The sequence below is a fragment of the Adiantum capillus-veneris genome, chromosome 28 (genome assembly GCF_014529385.1).
Source record: "Adiantum capillus-veneris isolate H3 chromosome 28, ASM1452938v2, whole genome shotgun sequence".
Classification (NCBI taxonomy): Eukaryota; Viridiplantae; Streptophyta; class Polypodiopsida; order Polypodiales; family Pteridaceae; genus Adiantum; species Adiantum capillus-veneris.
Genome location: NC_140958.1, coordinates 122814269 through 122835977, shown reverse-complemented (window position 1 = coordinate 122835977; position 21709 = coordinate 122814269). Strand labels below are relative to the sequence as shown.

Genomic DNA, 21709 nt, shown 5'->3' with positions numbered 1-21709 from the left:
TGAGAGAGAGAGAGAGAGAGAGAGAGAGAGAGAGAGAGAGAGAGAGAGAGAGAGAGAGAGAGAGAGAGAGAGATCTTTTTAACCTAGAGCTCTCTGCCAAACTTTTGCCTTCTAGAACCACCCTTGACACTTATACCGCACCAGATTTCACAGGTATGCTCCTTATCAGTGCATAAACAGTTATGTACGGTCAAATGTGCACAAAAACAATCATCAAATTCGAACCAATCAAATCAAAAGTGAGAAATCCATAACTGTTGGAAGACTTTTGGGAGGGAAAATGAAGTCCAATTTCAATAATGTTTTCACCAAAAGACTCTATGTATTGGGTAGAATCAGGTTAAGCCTGACAGTTACTAGATGGGGTGGAGCATGGATCACGATCCATGACCCCCCATCTCAGTTTGGAATAAAAACTGGTGTAAAACACTTTTGAAAGTGCCTCTACTCTACAGTAATTACATATGAAAAATGTTGTTGAACATGGATCGCGATCCATGTCCCCTAATATGGCAGCACAGGGAAAGGTTAGTATATTCACTTTAGTACTGCCTTAGGGAATATGCCCTATAAAGTTGACATAAAATGGACATTGAAAATCTATCTACTCTCTCTCTACACTCTCTATCCCTCTTTTGCTCTCTCTAATCTAACATACACCAATTTAACACATTTCCTCTCTCTACTCCCTCTTTTGTCCATGTAATCTCTCTTTTTTAATGTTTAATTTAACATTGATTTAACATGTACTAATTTGTTCCTTGTCCTAATTGGCTTTTCCTCTTTCTAATTTAATACTAGCATAACATACACTAACTCACACTTTTACTCTCTCTCTTTTAGCATACACTCTCTCTTTACCTAATTTAACATTAGACATACAACGAGTTTAATGTGTAGGTGTGGTGTTTAATGCCCAATGTTTAACTTTCTCTCTCTCTCTCTCTCTAAGTTAACATATACATCTTTCATACTTTTTTCTAATTGAACACTCATTTAACATTTAGGAAGTTTAATGTGTAGGCTGATGTTCGTGTCATACCACTATAGAAGAAGACACAATTGAACAAGTCCCCAAGGAAACACAAGCTTTACGGTTTTTGCAGTGTATGTAAGAAAGAAAGGGCACTACCATTCCCTCCTGAATATAGCACCACTTGAGAAAGAAGAAGAAGTGGGGCTTATAGACAACATTATAGCAGAGACTGAGAAAGCATTGAAGGTTAACATAGAACAAGAGACTGAAGAGATCTCAAAGGAGCCATGGCATGGGAGGAGTGTATTCTGCACTCTGCAAATGTTTCTCACCTTACCTCCTAGAAGATAATCAACACATGGCACCAACACTTACCCATTGGTGAAGTATGAGGTGTTAAAGGTCAAAGAGAGATATCAATATATGAGACATATTCCACATGTGCAAAACATGAGTCTTTGGGACTGACACTAGCGTTTGTTTCCTCAATTATGTGTTACGATAGAGTTCTTAAATGCTAGTCAAATTGGTTTTTTTGGACCATTTCAATTTCAATGGCCAAAGGATATCTAGTAAGACTTATTAATGCAACATGTACTATAAACAACATTAACTGATGGTTGTTTCAAGTTTTTTAGGCTACAATTTTGCATGCCTATTACACATATAACAAGGCTATGTCCTGTTAATGAAAGTTTGTACCTAGATGTGATTTATCTTCACATTCTATTATAATTCAAATGTTGTCGCAAGGCTTTCTTGTCCTTATGGTGGGAAGTGTTTATATATTTCTAAAAATCTATTTACATATCTATTCCCTTGTCTTCCATGTACGTTATACATGAAACCTTTGTTATGAGCATTGGCAAGCACAAGACACTCCAATAATAGAAAGGTAGGCTCAAATAATTTGTTTCTAATGCATGGGCACTAGGTGTTATGGTCCTAGTTTTTAATAGCGACATATCTGCAGAAGCATGCCGATTCACAAAGATGATAGCTTAAGAAGCTTTTAGCACCACAAGTGTAGTACCTCTATGGAATTTATTATGGATCTCTAACCACCATACACGATCATGGCTCTGTATGTGTGCTTGTAGATAGATTGTCTAGAATTTGTAATTTTATTCCAGTCAAGTCCACTTTTTAACCAAGCTGGTTGTTAACAATCTGTATCAATTATAGAGATTAATCTTCACTTTTGTGAGTAATGGTGAATCCATATACTTGAGGGGGAAAGGAGGAGGGGGGGGGGGGGGGGGGGGCGGTCACTATGTATAAATTGTGTATATCACGTGAGTTCAAGGACTATTTCTAAAACTCCTTGTTTTACAAATTTTTGACAAATAAAATACACCCTTTCCCTATTCAATCTATGATTTCTTTTTCCAATTCCATTTTAGACTACCCTTTTGTATGTGATATTTTTTTCTTTAATAACCCTTTTTTCTGCACTCACATGATAGTCACATAATTTTCACCTAGATTACCAATTATAGTGGGATTGGCTGCTGAAAAAATTCAACAAATCAAAGACTTCATCCAAGATTATATGGATATGCTAAAATTTGCTCATGAAAATGTTCGACAAGCATAGGATAGATATAAATAGTACGCTAATGAGAAACATCGAGCGGAAAGTAACCTTCATGGAAGGAGAAGAGATATTTTTACGTGTGCTAGAACATTTAATGAGAAACATCGAGCGGAAAGTAACCTTCATGGAAGGAGAAGAGATATTTTTACGTGTGCTAGAACATTTAAAAAGTCTGACAACTAAGTCAACACCTAAATTATCTCTTAGATATTGTGGGCCATTCACAATACTCAAGCAAGTTGGAGTTATAGCTTACAAACTCTCTTTACCAACGCACTCTCGTACTCATCCAATTTTTTATGTAAGTTGTTTACAATAACGTTTGCGTGGGGATGACATTGTCATTCACCATCAGGTTTTGGTCGATCTCATTGAATCTCCAACCCTTTCGCATGAATAATTCGAACGCATTTTAGAGTATCGTGATTTATGTACTTGTTATCGTGTGCATCATCAAGCATCAATTAAGTGGAAAGACCGACCCACAAAATGTGTCACTTGAAATAACATTAGTGTTTTTACAAAGAAATACCCACTTTTGTTTTTGGAGATGCAAACACTTCTTGAAGGGAGTGCAATGTGAGGCCAAGGACCAATAAGAAGTGGATGAAAGATTGTCTATTAGTGACATATAGCTAGGTGAAGAGTCATGCTTCACATCTCCTGGCCTGAAATAAGAGAGAGAGAAACGGAATGTTACACATGAAATGATGAAGAGGTAATGTTTCAAATCTTTGCTATTTGAGTTGTATGCCAACTTTACTAAAGTGTTTGAACTTTGCGTTAATTAAAGCTTGTTTATGTTGAGGAGGAAGGTGAAGTCTCGAGGGTGAAGAAGACACGAGGACTTAAGGAGCGAGCTCAACGAAGCGAACTTTTTTTTTTTCATCCCACCACCACTATCTCCCATTGCCGCCCCTTAACCAACCATAACCACCCACCACCCTAGCTCACCACTGGTGGTTAGTGGTGCTAACTTACTACCACCATGTGCCGCCCCTACTTCTACCACCACCGTCCATTGCCGCCCCTCCCTCCAGTGGAGTAGCCAAGGACCTCCTCTCTCTCTCTCTCTCTCTCTCTCTCTCTCTCTCTCTCTCTCTCTCTCTCTCTCTCTCTATATATATATATATATATATATATATATATATATATATATATACACACACACACACACTTTTCTATAACGTTAAAATTCTCCTTTCTCTCTCCCTAAAAAACCTTAAAATATTAACGATTTTGTTAGTGCCTTTGTTTTTTTTAAATAAAATCACACCCTCTCACCTCTCCCCTTCTCTCCCTCTCATGATCCCTCCAACCCATTTCCTCTCTTGTCCCCGGTTCTCTCTCTCTCTCTCTCTCTCCAGCCCACCTCTTTTCTCTCTCTAGTTCCCCACCTCTTGCTCTACATCCGCCCCTCCCTCTTCCCTAGCTTCGATCCTTTCCCTCTCTCTCTCTCTCTCTCTCTATATATATATATATATATATATATATGCCCTCCTATCCCTTGCTCTCCACTTGCCACCCCTCTCCCCACCCCCTGTTCCCTTTCTCTCTCTTTACTCCCACCATACCACCCCTCGAGTCCTTTCAACCCTAGAGAGAAATGAAACGAAATGGAATGAATTGTTATATTAACTAAAGTGGAATGAAATGCTATATTAAGAATTTTCATAACGCAATGAGAGTCGCAATGGAGAGCCCACACTATGGCTGAGAGAGGAAAGTGTGTAGGTCTAGGTCATGGATGAAAATGTGAAGGAAGTAAGTTTGCATGTGACCAAAAGTTGAGCACTCTAGAACTGTGTGGTTCGGAGACCCTCGAACTTGTAGAGAGAGAGAGAGAGAGAGGGAGAGAGAGGCAATAACGATATCCTATTGCTTTGGATGAGTTTTTCTTTTTTTTGGTCAAACACCCCCTTCCTTTCTCTTTCTTTTTTTAAAAAAACTACACTTCACTCTCCCCCTCTCACAATCCCCCCTCCCCCCAACCCTTCCTTTCCCTTGCAGACCCCTCTCCCCCCTTCTCTCTCTCTCTCTCTCTCTCTCTCTCTCTCTCTCTCTCCTTCTTTCATTTTATTTTGTACCCATACATTCTATTAGATTCACCAAGATTGTATCAGTTTGGTTGCATGGATCATTTTGGCCTTTTGAAAACAGTTAACATAGCAGTTCATTTCATTTCTCATTGGGATTGAAGGGACTCAAGCGACAGTGTGACAAGAGGCAAAGAAAGAAAAAAGGAAGACGCAATGGAGATGGAGAGAGAGAGAGAGAGAGAGAGAGAGAGAGAGAGAGAGAGAGAGAGAAGGGGCGACAAAATTGTAAAGAGGAGAGGTGAAGTGTATTGGTTTTTTTTATAAAAAAAAATGGGCTCACCCTGTACAATCCTCTCCCATCCCTCCTCTATCTCTCTCCCTCTCAATCGCTCCTCCTCTCTCTTTCCCTCCCGCTATCACTCTCCCTCTCTCTCCCTCTTTTACAAAAAAAAAGGAGACACTAGAGATACTGCTAGTGCTTTGTTTTTTTTTAAATTGATTTTTTTAAATAGGTCACTTCACCCACCCTCGCTCACTCTCTTTTTTTGGGAATTGGTTTATATTTACATTATGATATCAAAGTATAGATGTTGGTCTCTCTCTCTCTCTCTTACCCTTACCACCCTTGCCTCTCGTCCTAATGTGTGTGTGTGTGTGTGTGTGTGAGAGAGAGAGAGAGAGAGAGAGTACCCTTGCCACCCTTCCCTCTCATCGTAGTGTATGTGTCTGTGAGAGAGAGAGAGAGAGAGAGAGAGAGAGAGAGAGAGAGAGGGGTGGAGCTCACTCCAAGAAGGGAGGGAAGGCAAGGGAGGGAGAGAGAGAGAGAGAGGAAAGGGGAAGGGGGGGGGGGGGGGGAGAGACATGGCCGCGAAAATAGTTGTCTTATGTAAATTTGACCACCTGTGCTATCTTGTATATGTGCACCAACATTCGTGCGCATTCTTGCGACAAGCATAGTGATACAATGGGAATATATGAATTTTAAGCTGCACATATGATGTAAAAATCACACATGGCCACGGTGCTGTGTATGTAGACAATGCTCACTCTCGCGTACAACAAAGGACCTAGAGAGAAAGAGATTACTTATGGATGCAAACAAGGCATCGAGGTATCATGATATATTCAAACGCGGTGGTAGTCGATAGGTTAGTAAAAGTTTAAGATGCTATCAACCCCTTTGAGAGAGTGACTATTTTATTAGGAGCCCCCCCCCCCCCCCCCCCCCCCCCCATTAGATAAATTTTTACGATCTGTTAGGATAGTTTCCTACGACGTTAAATTTTTTCTCTCTCCTCGATCCCTTTTCACCTCTCGACAACACACGCGAAACAGCAGATTGCCAAAAAAATAAAATGCCATAGCCAAGATTGTGTTCTATTAAACACGTTATCAGCGCCTATTAAAATCTTGGACCTTATGGAAGCTACTAAATGGCCAAGTATTTAGACCTTCGTCTGCGGGGCCTAATTCAGAGAGGCGTTGTAGGAGGGAGAGGGAGGCGGGGGAGGGCGGCAGGCTGTCGAGCAAGCGGCGGGCGTTGCTGAGCGGCTGCTCTACGGCGGCTGGAACGCCATTAATAAAGACTCCGCAGGAGGAGTCGGGGCAATGTTTATAGAGGCAAGCGGCGAGCTCCAAGTTGGCCAGCGCCTCCGCCTCCACCTTAAAGGCCAGGTCGGAACGCCCCACACTCTCTAGATCCTCGCACACGCTCCTCAAAATGGGTGCCCCAGGAAACGCCAGAATCCTTGATTGCTCCGCCGCCCATGTCACCACTCCACTTAGCGCGTCGCCTACCTTCCCCATCCACTCGCTCGGCTTCTCTGCACGCGCCCCTTCTACATGCGCCCTCACATAAAACCTCACTGCCTGTCCCACCTGCTGCGTCACAGCCGATAGCCTCCCCACTGCCGCTGATGAGGGCCGTCTCCCGCCTCGTCCCGCCTCCCCCTCACCCTCCCCACTCGTCCACGACGGCATCATATCAAGCTCGACCCTCCCCCACAGATAATGCAGCGCCCCCAAATTCTTGCAGCAAGATGCCCTCCTCTCTGAGTCGCAGCTCAGCTCCAATGCCTCCTTGTACAGCTCCTGCGCCCGCTTCAGCTTTGCCCTCTTCTCGGCCGCGTCCCCTCCTCCGCCACCTGCCACCTCCCCATATAGCACGTTGCCTCGCGCCCTCAACGCATCACCCCTGTCTGTGTAAGACGCCATTCCTCTCTCTCTGTCTCTCTCTCTCTCTCTCTCTGGTCGTAACACAAGCCAATCTCTACTCTTAAATAGACCCGCAGCATCCCCTCGACCGTAATAAGTTCTACGCCCCACTCCCCGCTTTCACGCTCGCGCTTATAGGACTCTTGTAGCCTAGCCCTCCTATTTTGAAAATGAAAAGCTGTCTCATTCTTCTTTTTGGCATGCCGAAAGGGCAAAGGTTATTCTTCTTTTTGGCATGCCGAAAGGGCAAAGGTTATAGAGATGCCTTCTCTTTTTGTTGTTGACTAAAATAGAAAAAGAATTGAATTGTATTTTAAAGCATTTTTTGATAGATCAAAAATTTTTGTTGACTAAAATAGAAAAAAAATTAAGTTGTATTTTTAAGCATTTTTTGATAGATCAAAAATATTGATTGGTTGAAACAAGATAGTGGACAGTCATTCAAACGGAGAGTGTGTAAATCTAATGATGGACATGTCTTGAATTTCTAAATATGATGTGAATGCTCATTGCTCATTTACAAAGGAAAGGATTTTGGGCTCACTCTAATTGATGCTCACTGCCAATTAGAGTTTTGGGCTCACGCGAGGCTTACTAAAAATCATGTCTTGAGTTTCTATTCCTCTTGTTGCAGCTCCTTGATGCAATTCCATTAGCTTGTGGCCTAGCATGAGGAGCTTGATCTTTTGCAACCCAACAATGTCCTCTCTCTTTCTACTGTCTTCTCTGCCTCTCTCTTCAGTCAAGGTCATGCACCCTATGGGATGGGGGGGGGCAGGTGGGACTCATGTCATGAAGCTGATGCAGCCTTGTGGGGAAGCAACACTCAGCACAAAGGCTCTCTCTCTAGTGTCTCGTCTGCTTCTTCATCATATGCACCCCTTATACCTCAATCTGGTCCGCAATGCACATCATTGGTTGTAGTTTCATTATTTAGTAAAACCCTTGCCAGCGCAAGTCGTGAACCACAGAGTCAAGGATATTGAGGCAGTTCAAGAGATGAGAGGGAAGCTTGATGTTGAAGACTTTTTAATCAGCCCGCAAGCAAGTAAAACAAGGTACTCCTATGTGTGTGTGTGTTCACGCGTGTCTGTTTGTGTTTGTGTTTGAGAGAGAGAGAGAGAGAGAGAGAAGGCTACCATTTTCACGCAGCCTTCTTCCAGGTCATCAACAGAGCTTGCTGAGAGCGTCCATTGATCAAGGTTTCCATGACTGTTGCAACCGTTGCAACCTCTCTCCACCTCGCTTGCTCCTCAAGCGCCATGGGAGAGTCTAAGGTTCTATCCCGCCGTGGCCCCTGCTTGCTAGCTCCCGCTCCTAGCCGGGCTTCTCCTCTCAGTTCGTCTCCAATGGCAGCCACGTCTCAATGAGTGCAGATGGAAAGGAAGAGATCAACCTTGCGGCGCCGGCAGCCCTCGCTGTACTTGCTGCAGCAGTCATTCCAAATATGGCTGAGGCTGTTGCTCCTGGAGTGTCACCCTCGAAGAACCTCCTGCTTAGTGTTGTTGCAGGAGGTATTGTCCTTGTTGCAATTGGAGGTGCCGTCACTGCTGTCTCTACCTTTGACCCTGTCAAGTGAAAGTGATTCTGCTAGTTGTGAGAAACCAGCATATGATGGAACATTTTTTCAATGCAGCTGAATGAAATTTCCCTTTTTGAAATTGTAAAACTATTTGTGCATTGTCGGGGTCTATAATACATTCTATATTTGCGGTCTGTCATTTGCATTCAGAGAGAGAGAGAGAGAGAGAGAGAGAGAGAGAGAGAGAGAGAGAGAGAGAGAGAGAGAGAGAGAGAGAGAGATTTATGAATGTTTGTTTGTATGCCGCTAGCTTGCCTAAGCTAGTGAGAGAGGGCATGATTGGAGCAACCTCTTCTATTCAGTGGACGAGGGTGAGGTGAAGCGTGATAATGCTCTGAAAGGAGGCTAGGTGAAGCAAGGAGTGCAAATACATGCTTGAGCTCCCTCTTACACAGCTATCTCACAAGCTCCACCATATTCTTTTCTAGCTCATCATGAGTGGCCATGGCTATGAGAAGGGAGGATGCAGCTCTTGAGGTTCCAAGAAGACAGTGCCCATCTCCTCTTGCTACAGTCTCTTTGGCACCCATGTGGCTTCTACTCTTATGCTCTGTTCTTTTGGGCTTGCTGTAGTATTAGGCCATTAGATTGTAGATGATGCGAGTTGGGTCAGATCTGCAGGTGGGTGCATGCCTCCCTGCCTTACTCACAAGTTTTGTGCATGGATTGTAGGAGGCTTTGAAGCTTGACAATGCCACTTACTGACAATGGGTGAGATACATCATTGACTCCTGTCCAAGCTACGCACTACCAGGGCGATGTCATGGTCATGCAAAAGCCACACGTAATGGTGCAAAATCTGATATAGTGAGAGGAATGGTTAAATTACACCATGATTAAGTTGAACAAGCAAAAAGAAGATAAGATATAGATACAAGGTAGTTGGGGGAGAGCTCGTTCAAACCTTATGAGGAATAATCTTTTTTGTTGTAGCTCTAAAGATTGAATCTCTCTCTCTCGATCTCTCTCTCTATGTGTATGTGTGTGTGTGTGTGTGTGTGTGTGTGTGTGATCTTAAAAGATGGATATTTTTCATGCCATCATAGGCTATTATCTACCCACGCCAGGACAAAGAGACGATCAATTGATTTTCTTTGACCTTGCGGTATCGAGGTTTTGAAGATACGACTGTTTGCATGTAAGTATCATTTGACTGAATTCCTTGCCTAGTAGAAAGTGTGCCTTTTGTCTTAGTAAGAAAAGAGAATGGCCACATTTGCAATTGTGAGTGCCTTCTTGACATGCAATGCTAAGGCTACCAAACTTCGAAAGAGATGTAGTGCGCACATGGACTGGTTGTGTTCGGGTCGATGACGAATTTGAACGTCAACAAACGGACGGTAGCCTGCACACATGCATCAAGGATCATTCGCAGAGAGGCTAATGGTGGTTGCAGTTTTTGACAGAGTGCGCAGAGGGCTGTTGCAAGAGGGCTACAACCACTTGGAGATTCTCCTGCCATGATGAATGTAGCCGTTTGAATTGAACGATTAATAGGTAGGGCTTAGGAATTGCTTGCTGGAATTGGGAAACAATTCAAATACGTCCAAAATTGAGGTGGGCCGTTGCACTTTTTAAACGCAAAGGGGAGTGAACGTCGCTCATGTGCGCACTTCAACATACCAGCATTTCTAGCTATAACATCCTGCTGGAAAATGGGCTTGATCCTCATCCAAAAAGTAGAAAATATTGCGTAAAACATCAAATAAGTGAGTAGCTAAGGTTTACGTAGTGTGCCAACTTTAAGAAGCAGCATTTTCTTAACACTAGTTCTGTAATTGGACACTCAAATGTCCCGAGACACTAAAGTGTCCTGTTTTTCTAGGAACTTGTCATAATTATTTGGTGAATGTAGAAAAAAATTCATACGTCACGTTCATATCTTAGGTCAACCATGAGGTGAAGAACATAGCCAAATTTTTCTTTTGCCAAAATTAATACCAAATCAAGATTATAATGATAAGTTTCAAGATGAAAAATCATAGACGTTAATTTTTTTTTCATAAATTGAATATAACTTCTCATCAAGATAAGATTTTACATAGATTTCAAGGTGTATGGATAGGAAAAAACTTATTTTGGCAAGAAAGTGAGCTTCATAACCTAGTTATGGGACTACATTTTTGTTATAATCAAAAGACCAATTCTTGAAAATGCTAACAAAGAGGAAAATTTTGGTCTTTGAAGACCTCTTTCACTAACATGATGAGGTTATGGGACAAAAAATAAGGTGTATAATGTAGCTATAGGTCAATACCCATCAACTAAGCATTTTTCAAGGGCTCAAAGTCATAGGCATCTTGTAATTTAAGCTCATTAAAAAAAAATTGTAGTGCATAATTTCTTGCAAAAAAAAAAAACATTGCTCTGGAAAACTAATAAAAGTGCGTATATAAATCTCCCAATTGTGTCCATTAGAGGTATTTGTATACAAATAAGTGAGATGAACGAAAAAATCCAAAAGTGGACTTTATTTTAAGGCTTATCTTTGATAAATAAAAAATCATAATTACAACATGAGCAATTTTTTGGATATGCCATAAATCACCAAATGTGGTTTGCGTAACCATTAAAAATTATCACCTTATGTAATGGAGTTATAGATCTAGTATATATGCATCATAAGGCATTGTAAATTTAGATGAACTAAATGTTTTTCGTGATTGTTAATTGAATTTGTGAACGTTGCATATTTGACCCACAGGACTTTCTATATTTAATTCTAGTCAAAAAGATTTTTTTTCTCACATGATAATAGCAAAAATATCAAACACATATATAAGTAGTTACCATGAATTATTGTTGTTTTTTTCTTACGCTAGAGACGAGTTTTAATGAAACATTGAATGTTTTTTTGTGTACGTTCTTTTCATGAGTGTAGTTACTATTGAGGTTATGATAAAAAATGAGGGATTATAATTTCTATGAGTACTTCGAATAACATTTTATAGGTTTTCAAAAGCATTTATTGAGATGTGTTCTAAATTTCATGTACCGTTTTATTTCTTTCCGATCTAGGAAAGCGACGGACTTGAACCGGTGCTGTTTCCTTTACATAGGAGTGCTCTATCCCTGCAAAAAAAAGACACTAAAGTGTCCTTTGTCGTACCAAACTAGTGTTAAGATCATTGCCCGAATCTCTATTCTCCTCTATTATATCCACATAGTAGTCTCCTCTACAGGGAAAGGCCTCAATCTACAGGTCAATGCATTTTTTGGCTCAAGATGGTTATAGTAGATCTGATTTGTGAGCTTGTCTTCTTGTTCAATGATGTTTCTGTTTGAGAAGCTTATCAAATTGGCTTGAAGTCTCTTTTCCACACTCCTTTTGAGTGGTGTAACCTTCCAACTGCACAAGTAACAAGATGCTAAGAACCATGCTAAAATCAAGACGTATTGAAGTCACCCTTCCTCCAAACAATAGAAGGTGGTCTTATTAATTTTAAGAAGGTAGGGATCTAGTGCGATTTTCTTTAGTTGACAAGAAATGTCTTACCTTATGTTATATCTTGTTATAAGTTACTACATATTATATTTACTACGGAATATATACTTGTAGAGGCTACAAGAACAATTCATTTATCTCCAGTACTTTGTAAATTGCTTGCTTAGAATCTACAAGATGGTACTTATGAAACTCATTCATGGAGTTTTCTACATGAGGAAATGTAATTAGTTACCCTTTCTGTGCTATTCTGTAATTTGCTAGTTTCATAGGACCATGTTGTGACAAGTGAATCCATAGAAAGAGCTAAGTTTTCTCTATTTATTGAGCTCATGCATATCAATTTACAAAGGATGATTTGTCCTTGCAAATAGTTTGGTAGTATGGAGCAATTTAAGAGTTACACACAATTTGTGCACGTATGGATGTATGGACCAAGAGGTTCAATGTTCCAATGACAAATTCGTAATTTATCACCTTGACCCCACTTGAAACGCATGGAAATTGGTACTCTATCCTTGATCATAATTGGCAAATTTGCCAAAAAATCACTGAAATGCCCAAAGGAAATGTCATGCTTGTCAACATTTCTCGAGCATTAATTTTGTCAACTTTTATAGGAAGATTGATTATCCCTCAATAGAGGATGATAGAACTAGGAGGGTTGATAGTAATGTGGGTTCTCTAGATGAAAAAGCTCGTTGTTTGTAATCATTAAATATAAGGATTGTTACTTTTTTGGTCTAAATTTTAAAGTAAACTTTTTGTAATCAAGAGGAAAAAATTTTGTAAAAATTGTGCAAATCCATCCAAAATTGAAGCATGGAAATTCTAGAAATTTCCCAAAAAAAAAGGAGTATCTTGGTAATTTTTCTTATTCAGGTTGGGTTGACTGGGTTTAGTGGATATGATTGCATGTTCTATTTCCCTATCTTTGTTTGGGCTTTAATTCATGAAATTCAGACTTATATATCATTTATTTCTTCAAAACATAAGCATAACATGGCCTACAACCATTAATTCTTATATATTGTAAAAACATGTAAAGACTGTCTTGCCATTCTATTTGTATGATAAGCACATGCACAACTTCCTATCATACTATAAACTTTCAAATTCATGGTCCATTCTTATTTTTGAGTATCTTATGTCACTCCAAAATTGAGACTCTTGTTTGGGAACAGTGGGAAATATTTGCTATCAAGTAGTCTGAAAAGCAATTAAAGTCTAAAGATGACGAGTGTGCTTGTTTTTAAATCGAATGTGATTGGATTTTGAGTGTGTTGTGGGAAAGGACCGCTTGTCCTTTGAAGCCAAATAGCAAGGCATTGTTAGTATTGTGCTAGAAAGTCTCTCTTTCTATGTGGTCTAGTTTACTCCTTGTTAAGATGTAACTATGAAGTTGCAATGATACACTACAAATCACAGTAGTTTTTCCTTCCTGTTTCTTGCATTCAAAATAATTTCAAGTTTCAATGCAAGTTCTAGCCCAAGCTAAAGCTAAAGCAAATCATGAGTTCACCTTATTTTCTCAACGACATTTTATTTCTCAATGACATTAACTAAGCATTGCCTTATGTACATGTACGCCATGTGAAAGATATTTAACATTTTTTTTTCTATTTCTTATCTTCTTTTGTACACCATTGTGATTTTTCACGTTGTTATGAAGGTGTGCAATTTGCATAGGCATGGTGTGATTTATTTTTAAAATTTTGTGGGCTATACTTTTTAGTAAACGCTCTACTTCACATATACTTGCTCATGTTTCACCTTGTATATTTCAGATATATTTGCTCATCTTTTATGTTTTGTAGGCAGGCCTTGTGATTTATCACTTGTTGCCTTCCATTTTCACTTCAACGAGGAATCTACTATGCTACATCGTGGAAAAGATGAGCATTCAGCATGCCCTTCCAGCCGTTGATCCCCTCATGATGTGCATAGTGAGATAGTGTCGGGGCATGCCCTCTCTCTTCGAAAGAGTATTCTAAGGGCAGTTTCCCTCGAGGGGCAATCATCTTGTTACCCCTAGTTCAGACCTATTCAAAGCTTCGCTTGTAGGGAGTCCTCGTTACCTAGTTGTTAATGAGAACCATCCTTCGCCAAAATTGGATGACTTGGCAAAGGGCATTTTTCGTTTAGTAGTTACGCAATGAGGGATGCTAGCAGGTGTAGCTTTTGGCGGTAGGTAGACAACGAAATGTCAAGCAACATGGCACAAAATGAGGACTACCCCTGATGCAACACTTTCCTTATATTGACGAAGGAAGGTTACAACCAACAGTACAATGACATTATAATCTTGCTCTTGGACTTAGAGGACACCCCCCCTCGGCCCTCAAAGAGGAAGCACTAACTCCAACAGTCATTTGTGTGTGTGTGTGTGAGTGTGTGTGTGTAGGAGGCAGGGGATCTTAGAATGACTTAGCGGCTAAAAGGACTCAAAAGGAACAAACTTCATGTTGTTAAAGTATGTATAAGGAGTACTTGTGCACATCACATTGAGGCACGAAAATCTTTGACACCTTCTCCAGCTTGGTAGTCTCACGAAGCCATACAAGATCTCCTACAAGCTCGAGGAAAGTGCGGGCTTGTAAACTTCAAGGCTTGGTTGTAAGAGCATCAAACTAAAAGATTGGGACATGTGTCAGAGATTGATGGCCTTGACGTCTTACTAGTGGGCTCCACAATGGTGTAGGTAACCTTTTCACAATAATCATACGCTGCGATAGTTGATGTCCCTCAGTCCATTTTAGACGTTGATTATGTTATAGCAACAATTTTCTCACAAATTACTAGCAGTAGAGAGATGCTTGTGTAGTAGCAAAGCTCTAATGGAAATGGCCTATTAACTTTGAGAGTAGCAAAAATTAGAGAAAGTACTTTTCTGGAATTACTTTGTGAGCATAGCGGGTGAACTTAATTGATGGCAGCAACATAAACATAGCATTTAGTTAACTTGGCATGAACAATACTTTTGCAAGAGAGAGAGTTTAGAGAACATGACAACAATTGAGGACCGGATTTATGTGGAGCCGGTTCCCCCTCCAATAGGCATTTGTATTATAGTTTCTCCCATCAAGAGAGACTTGGTACACTACAATCTTTGTGTTCCTTGTGACCTAGGTGATGCAATGAAAATGGAAAGCTTCATGCATCATGATCATAACATAAACTTTGTGGAAAGCATTAACTATCCCAAGCCTGAGTCCCAAGACCTCAAACACCTTCGATGGTGTAGAGAGCTAGCAGGGAATGAGGGTAGGGAAGAGGAAGAAGAAACATTTCATAGGAGAAAGAATTAGTTATATCATCACTCTTCTTGCTAGCATACATAATAACATAGTAATGAAGATGGAGAAGATCGAAAGCTTAAGCATTGAAGCATGGCTCTTGGTTGGATTTGCATTCGATAGCCAAGAGTGTTTGTGTAGACTCTCAACCTCTCTACTTGCTTGGAGAAGGAGAGGGAGCTCTTGCACTTTGCACTACACACAATGAGTGTGTGTGTGAGTGTGTGTGGGAGAGTATACCCCCTCAAGCAATCCCCTAGCTTGCTTTGGTCGCCCCCCCCTTCTAGCTCATGCTTGAAGCTCATTGGACCCCTCCAGGCCTAGCCAATCACAAGAAAGAGGATATCAAGCAAGCATGCTAGTCTTGGGGACAAGTGTCCCTGTTTCCCCTTTGAGAGAGAGGACTTGATAAATGCAAAAAAATTAATTAAATTAACTATTTTATCATTGGACCCCTTGGGAGGCCAACCAATAGGGCTTTAGGCACACCATGAGGGAAACATGAGGAGGAGCTCGACAAGTGTCCCTTTTGATTTCTTTGTACCAAGCTTGCCTTCTGTGAGGGTGTGTGTGTTCTCTCTCTACCCCCTCTTGTAGGGCTCACCCCCGTAGGGATAGTTGTTGACTTTTACACACCTTACCCCCAAGCACCTTAGTCAGCAGGCATGACAAAGCACCTCAAGCCTAGGTAGTGTTCCCACAAGCACCTCAGGCTCCCTAGTCGGCAAGCATGAAAAAATCTCCTCAAGCATCTTAGTCATCAAGCATGACAAGCACCTCAAGCACCTTCGTCAGCAAGAACTTCAAGCACCTTAGTCAGCAAGTACGACAAGCACCTTAAGCTTGGGCCCGGTTCCCACCTCAAGCTTAGCCCTAGCTTACCTAAGGTCAAAGGACTTTTTAACAATAACCTTTGGAGGTCTTTCATGAGCCTAACCCTAAGGTATTTTAAGCTCCATTAGCTAGCCTTGCTCTTTGACATACCATCTCTCATTTGGACCCCTTTACCATTGGCCCCGTGTTGAGATAGATCTGAAAGCACATGTCTATATTCTAATCCTTGTTCCCGTTTATTCCCTCGCATTAAGTGATCAATTTAATATGAGAAAATCATTTGGGTTGGTTAGATATTATATTTTATGACATTACCTCTCTCTTGAAATCATAGTCGTCCTCAACTATGAGGTAGAAGAGATAAATCCTTAGTCATTAGTCAACCTTTCTTACCGGGTAGAGGATCCCTTTTTACCCTATGATATCTTTCCAAGATGGATGACTAATCCATTTGGCGCAAGCATGTCTGCTCTTTAGTCCATTCCATTCTTCCAAAGTAGAGTGACAAATTCTACTTGGTGTTTGAGAGATGTCATCATCACAAACATGATTCTAAGCATCTATACTATTAAAATTTGTGCACAATAAAAAGAGAACCAGTCTTATAAGACAAAAACAATGATCATTCGAAAGAAATTTGTACATTTGCTTACTCTAATGTAGCATTGTAAGCATTGACATGGTTCATACTATCCTTAAGTTGTATTCCTTGCATCCATATAGCATCTTCAAAAGGATAATTTTTGAACTTAATAAGATATGGTCAGATAATTTTACCATGTTGTAGTACCTTGTCTTCATGCCAAAGGATAGCTTCGGGTTGTATCATCTCTTCTTGGTCTTCGATTTGGGGAGGGCCTTCAATAATTGGTTTACTTGGTGGATCTCCTTTGTAGGGCTTAAGTAGGCTCACATGAAAAGCATTGTGTATGAGCCAATCGTTGGGTAACTTGAGTTGATAAGCCATCTCATTGATGGGCTTCAAGATTTGAAAAGGACCATAGTATCTTTTTGCTAGCTTAGCATAATACTTTTGATAGCCCATAGAATTTTTGCCCGTTGTTTTCCTCAATCGAGCCTTAGGAAACTTAAGTTAGACCCAATCATTTTCTTTGAACGTTAAGGCTCTTCTGTGCTTGTTAGCAATAAATTTTTACCTTTGTTGAGAGATGGATATAGATTGCTTAATCTTTTGGAAAGATTCTTGTAGGTCACGGCTATACTCATCAGCAGGCAGCGAAGATCTTCCCATGTACTTTAAGTAGCAAGGGACTTTTAGGTCTTCCCTCAAATATTTTAGAAGGTGCTTTTCCCATAGAAGTATGTACAATATTATTGTAGGCATACTCTACAAGAGGTAAGTATTGTTCCCATTGTGAGCGTTGATCTACTTCTGTAACATAAGTTTTAGTAGAGTATCGTAAGATTGTGTCAGCGGGTCGCTGCAACGGATGTCTGTAGCATAGCTTTTTGGTACTAACATAATATCAATATTCAGGGAAGTAACTCGGATGGGGCACGGAGACTCTTTGAGATCGTCAATCTCAAGAAGTGAACCTTAACAAGCAAATACAACAACTCAACAAAAGCCAATTGCAACCAAGGCTACTACAATCTCTAGATGGGTACCTCGTCATCAACTCCAAAATCAAGGCTTCTACAAACGAAATAATCAGTTATGGATACTGAAGCCTAGTGTCCATCAAGTCATCAAGCAAAAGAAGAAAATACAAAAGACGATCACACACAAACCAAAAACAAGATGGGTTCCAAAATTGCTCATGGAAACTCAATACAAAGAACCCACACACAAATTCAACCGCTTCTCATGCGAGATAAAGAAAAGGCTACATCAGTCACTCGACAAGTAAGTAGAGAGGAGCCAAAATATGCCAATCTACTTGACAAAATGGTGGCATTCAAAGACCAACACAATGGAAGAGGCCTAAATTTTAAGAGCCTATGGAATTGGTTTTCTGGCGTTGAACAAGTAAGTCCAAGTTGCCATTAAAAATACAATGCATAAAAGTCAAAGTCGGGCAGCTAAGCCACTAAATGAGCGAGGCGTTAATCCAAAACTTCATGTAATATTCTCTGTGGTCTAAGCGTCTTAGTTATTCTAGGTACTGCTCAAGCTGGAAGAGTTGAGCATAATTATATTGTGTCGCTCATGCTGGTATAGGTGAGCATAAGAGTCGAAGTCATTGTAGTATAGTGGTAAGTGAAGGAGGAAGTCCAAAAGACATGCACTCACACACTCAGCACAGTGAGGTATGAGTGGAGAAGCTTCTACATCAAAAACACTTCTTGGAAATGTGGAAGCTATTTATTAGGGTCAAAAACGGCTAGAAAAAGGTTGTTTCTTAATTTAAGGATTAAGAATAGTCCAATAGTCATTTTATACGTATACAAAAGTATGGCACTCTTGTCTCCTCTATCTTCGGTTTTGGTGGTCCTATTTTGACGGAGAGCGGCTAAATGTCTTGATCATAAGGCTGAAACCGCTATATTTACGTGCTTTCGGCGAGTAAGCTCATTAAATTTGTGGCCCAAAGTAATGAAGTCTCATCTTCTATCCTATTTTATATTTCACAAAATCATTGTCAAAAGATACAAAATCTATGTGAGAAGGCTCTAAAAGCAAGGCCATTAATGACAAATCACCTACTTTTTTCAAACGTATACCTTTTTCACTTTCCCTCTATTTTGTGAGAGGTTTGTCTTTTCGTCTCTGTATTTTCTTTCTTCTTCTCTAATCTTTGAGTTTTCAATGCATCTTTTGCATGTCGCCCTTCACATAACTTCTTGTGACTTTCATAACGTTAGAGAGGATGATCTTTGGAAACCCATATCTTTTCATGTGAATGACTGGGTAACAATGCTTTCTTCATGCAAAGGTGTACACAGAGTGAAGAGAATATACGTGATAAAGTAAAAAACCATTGGAAAGGTCGTGTTCTTGCTTTCAAAGTGACCAACAATGGCTAGCTAGCTAAGGTTCAACATGTGTACATAGCCAAGGATATGGTGTTAGACTTGGACAAACATCCCACACTGCATTCTTACTGTAAGTTAAAAAATAACTTCTATTTGAGACAATGAATTTTTCATTCTCCCTTTTTTCTGTCTCATTTTTTAATTCCATTCACATATATTTCCTTCAATAGTTGTGGAATGGCAACCTGTGGAGAGTCTAAGTGGGAAGTTCAAAGCAATGCATAAAGGGATTGCAGATGCTATGTATGCTGACAAGCCACCTTCTTTTTACAAAACAATGGATTTGTTTGTCTATTTTGCAAAATACAAGGTTCCATCACGAGAAGATGCATATGGAGAACTACATCAGTTACCCGTTCCCACCTTAAGTTAGCACTTGACTAGGAAGCTCTTGATGCATGTACTATATCAAGCTTCAAATCCAAGATCAAAGAAGACATCCTTAAAGCTATGTCTCCGTGCAGGATATCAAGAAGGATTAAAGTTCAATGATTCTTGTCTATACATGTCTTTGTGGCATGTTTCAAAACAATGGACTTGCTGAGGACAAAGACGATGTGGCTTAATAGAAGACTTTCTATGACTGAACTGGATAATGTACTTGGAGATGGATGGAGTACCAAAGAAACTTTCCATATTGGCAATAATATTAGTTGTAGAGTAAGCCCAAATTCTATGTCTATCTCATATCAACTATGTCGTCAATCATTAGTTCTCGGCTATGACTATAGGAGATGGAGAAGCGAACTAGGTAGTTGGGTTCCTCTCGACTCTTAAGAAAATTGTCCAGAGTTTGAACTAAAGGTCACAGTCCATCCACACACTGAGCATAGAAGCCTTATAGTAACAACAAATTGGAGACTACAAGATTCTAGAGGATCTCTTGAGTTTCTTGATGAAACATCTTTTGAGTATAGATTCAAAGTGGATGGAACTGTGGTGAACACAAGGATGGAGAATTCAACCTCTTGCATAACATGCCTTTCCCCGAAAAGAGTTGTATTTGAGCCACTTGTAAGGACTTGAAAAAACAAGTTCAGTATTGTAATCATTGCATTTTGCAAATATATTTATCTTTTCTACCTTATTGTGATCATTAATTATGTTGTTTTAAACTAACATCACACCATGATACACATTTAAGAATCGATTAGTTGGCATTAAGTATTTGAAGTAAAAAATTATGAACCACCAAAGGGTATATGTTCATATGAACAAAGTGAACAAAAGTGTACATAACTTTTGTGGAGTAATCAATCATGAAACTCCACTTTTCTTTTTGCCTGAGAGGATTCTACATCCTCAGAGACCCTTTTTCTTTTGTGTTTAGGAGGGGGTGAAGTCAGTTTATGAGGGGGTGGTGGTGACTTGGGCTTCTCAGGGCTTGGCATAGGGGACTTGATAGGGGTTGGCGCTTTGGGCTCCTGAGGAGTGGTTGGCTTGGGTGACTTGGCAACCTTCTTTGGCAACATGAATGGTAGCTTGAAAGATGAGCTAGGTGCCTCCCCCTTACTGTTCTTAGCTGAACGACACTTTTGAACCTTGAATTTCAATGGTGAGTGGAATGGATGGCCCTTTGTATCAGCTTTTCTTTTTGCAGGGCTCTTCTTCTTGGTGGGACTCTTCCTCTTGGCAGGACTCTTCTTGGCATGGCTCTTCTTAGGACTCTTCTTTGTATGGATTCTCTTTGAAGGGCTCTTACTTGTATGGCTCCTCTTTGAAGGGATTTTATTTGTATGGATCTTCTTTGCAGGACTCTTCTTCTTGTGATCCCTTTTCTTTGCTTCCAAACCCTTGGTGGATCTACCTTTCTTTGGTGGCAAAGGAGACTCTATTTCATCTGTAGTTGGTGCCATAGGAGAGTCTGGATCATTTGGGTTCATTGATCTTTCCAAAACCATAGAAATAGCCTTCTCTCTCATCCACATGACCCAAGACTCTAGATATTCATGAAACTGCAACAAATAGAAAACAAAAATAAAGGACATTACATAGTTGAGAAGTCAAAACAAATCAATGGAACATGAGATACACACCTACAGTGAGTGTAGCCATCCTGCACCTTGACTCAAGATATCTCCATGCATTGGCAAGCACCCTCCATCCACAAGATGTTCAGTCTGTTTGTAAAGGCACTTGAAACCTTCTATATTGTAATACTTATTTGTGGTACTCACGTGACCAACGATAAGTTTGGTAGCACTGCAAGAAGACATCAATCAAAAAGATACTAATAGAAAACAATGGGCCTTTATGCATAGATCATACTTCATACTTACAATCTACTTCTCCCATGTATACTTGACAATGATTTCATAAACATAATATCTTTCTCCAAAAGATTGAAGATAATAAGACTCCAATGTCCTCTACAAAAAAATAACAATTAGCTAGGAATACCATAGAATATTTTAAATTGTTAGGAGTTAAGACTTACCCTTCAACATAGTGGTATATTATGTAATTGCAGGTCAGCATGTCAAAATCTTCAAAAAAACTTGAAAGTCTTCCTTGCTTGTTAAGATAAGAGGTTCTCCCATAGTCTGGAAGTGCTCGCTATCATGTCGTGTGATAAGTTGAAGAAATACCGCAGGATGCGATAAGAGGTACTCCCAAAGTCTGGAGGTGCTCGCTATTGCGTCGTTAAGGAAGTTGAAGAAATACCGCATGACGCAATAAGAGGTACTCCCAAAGTTTGGAAGTGCTCGCTATCGTGTCATGCAGGAAGT

The 21709-nt window shown here is 40.2% G+C and overlaps 1 protein-coding gene and 1 pseudogene across 1 annotated transcript; one reads left to right on the top strand and one right to left on the bottom strand.

Annotated features, from left to right (window-relative positions):
- Positions 1 to 5951: 5951 nt before the first annotated feature.
- Positions 5952 to 6891, bottom strand: LOC147421226 (uncharacterized). Its single transcript, XM_086504257.1, has one exon. It carries the CDS (start codon positions 6824 to 6826, stop codon positions 6005 to 6007), a length of 822 nt encoding a protein of 273 aa, XP_086360383.1. The 5' UTR covers positions 6827 to 6891; the 3' UTR covers positions 5952 to 6004.
- A 1143-nt stretch (positions 6892 to 8034) lies between these two features.
- On the top strand, positions 8035 to 8405 carry LOC147421225 (uncharacterized; annotated as a pseudogene).
- The last annotated feature ends 13304 nt before the right edge of the window (positions 8406 to 21709 follow it).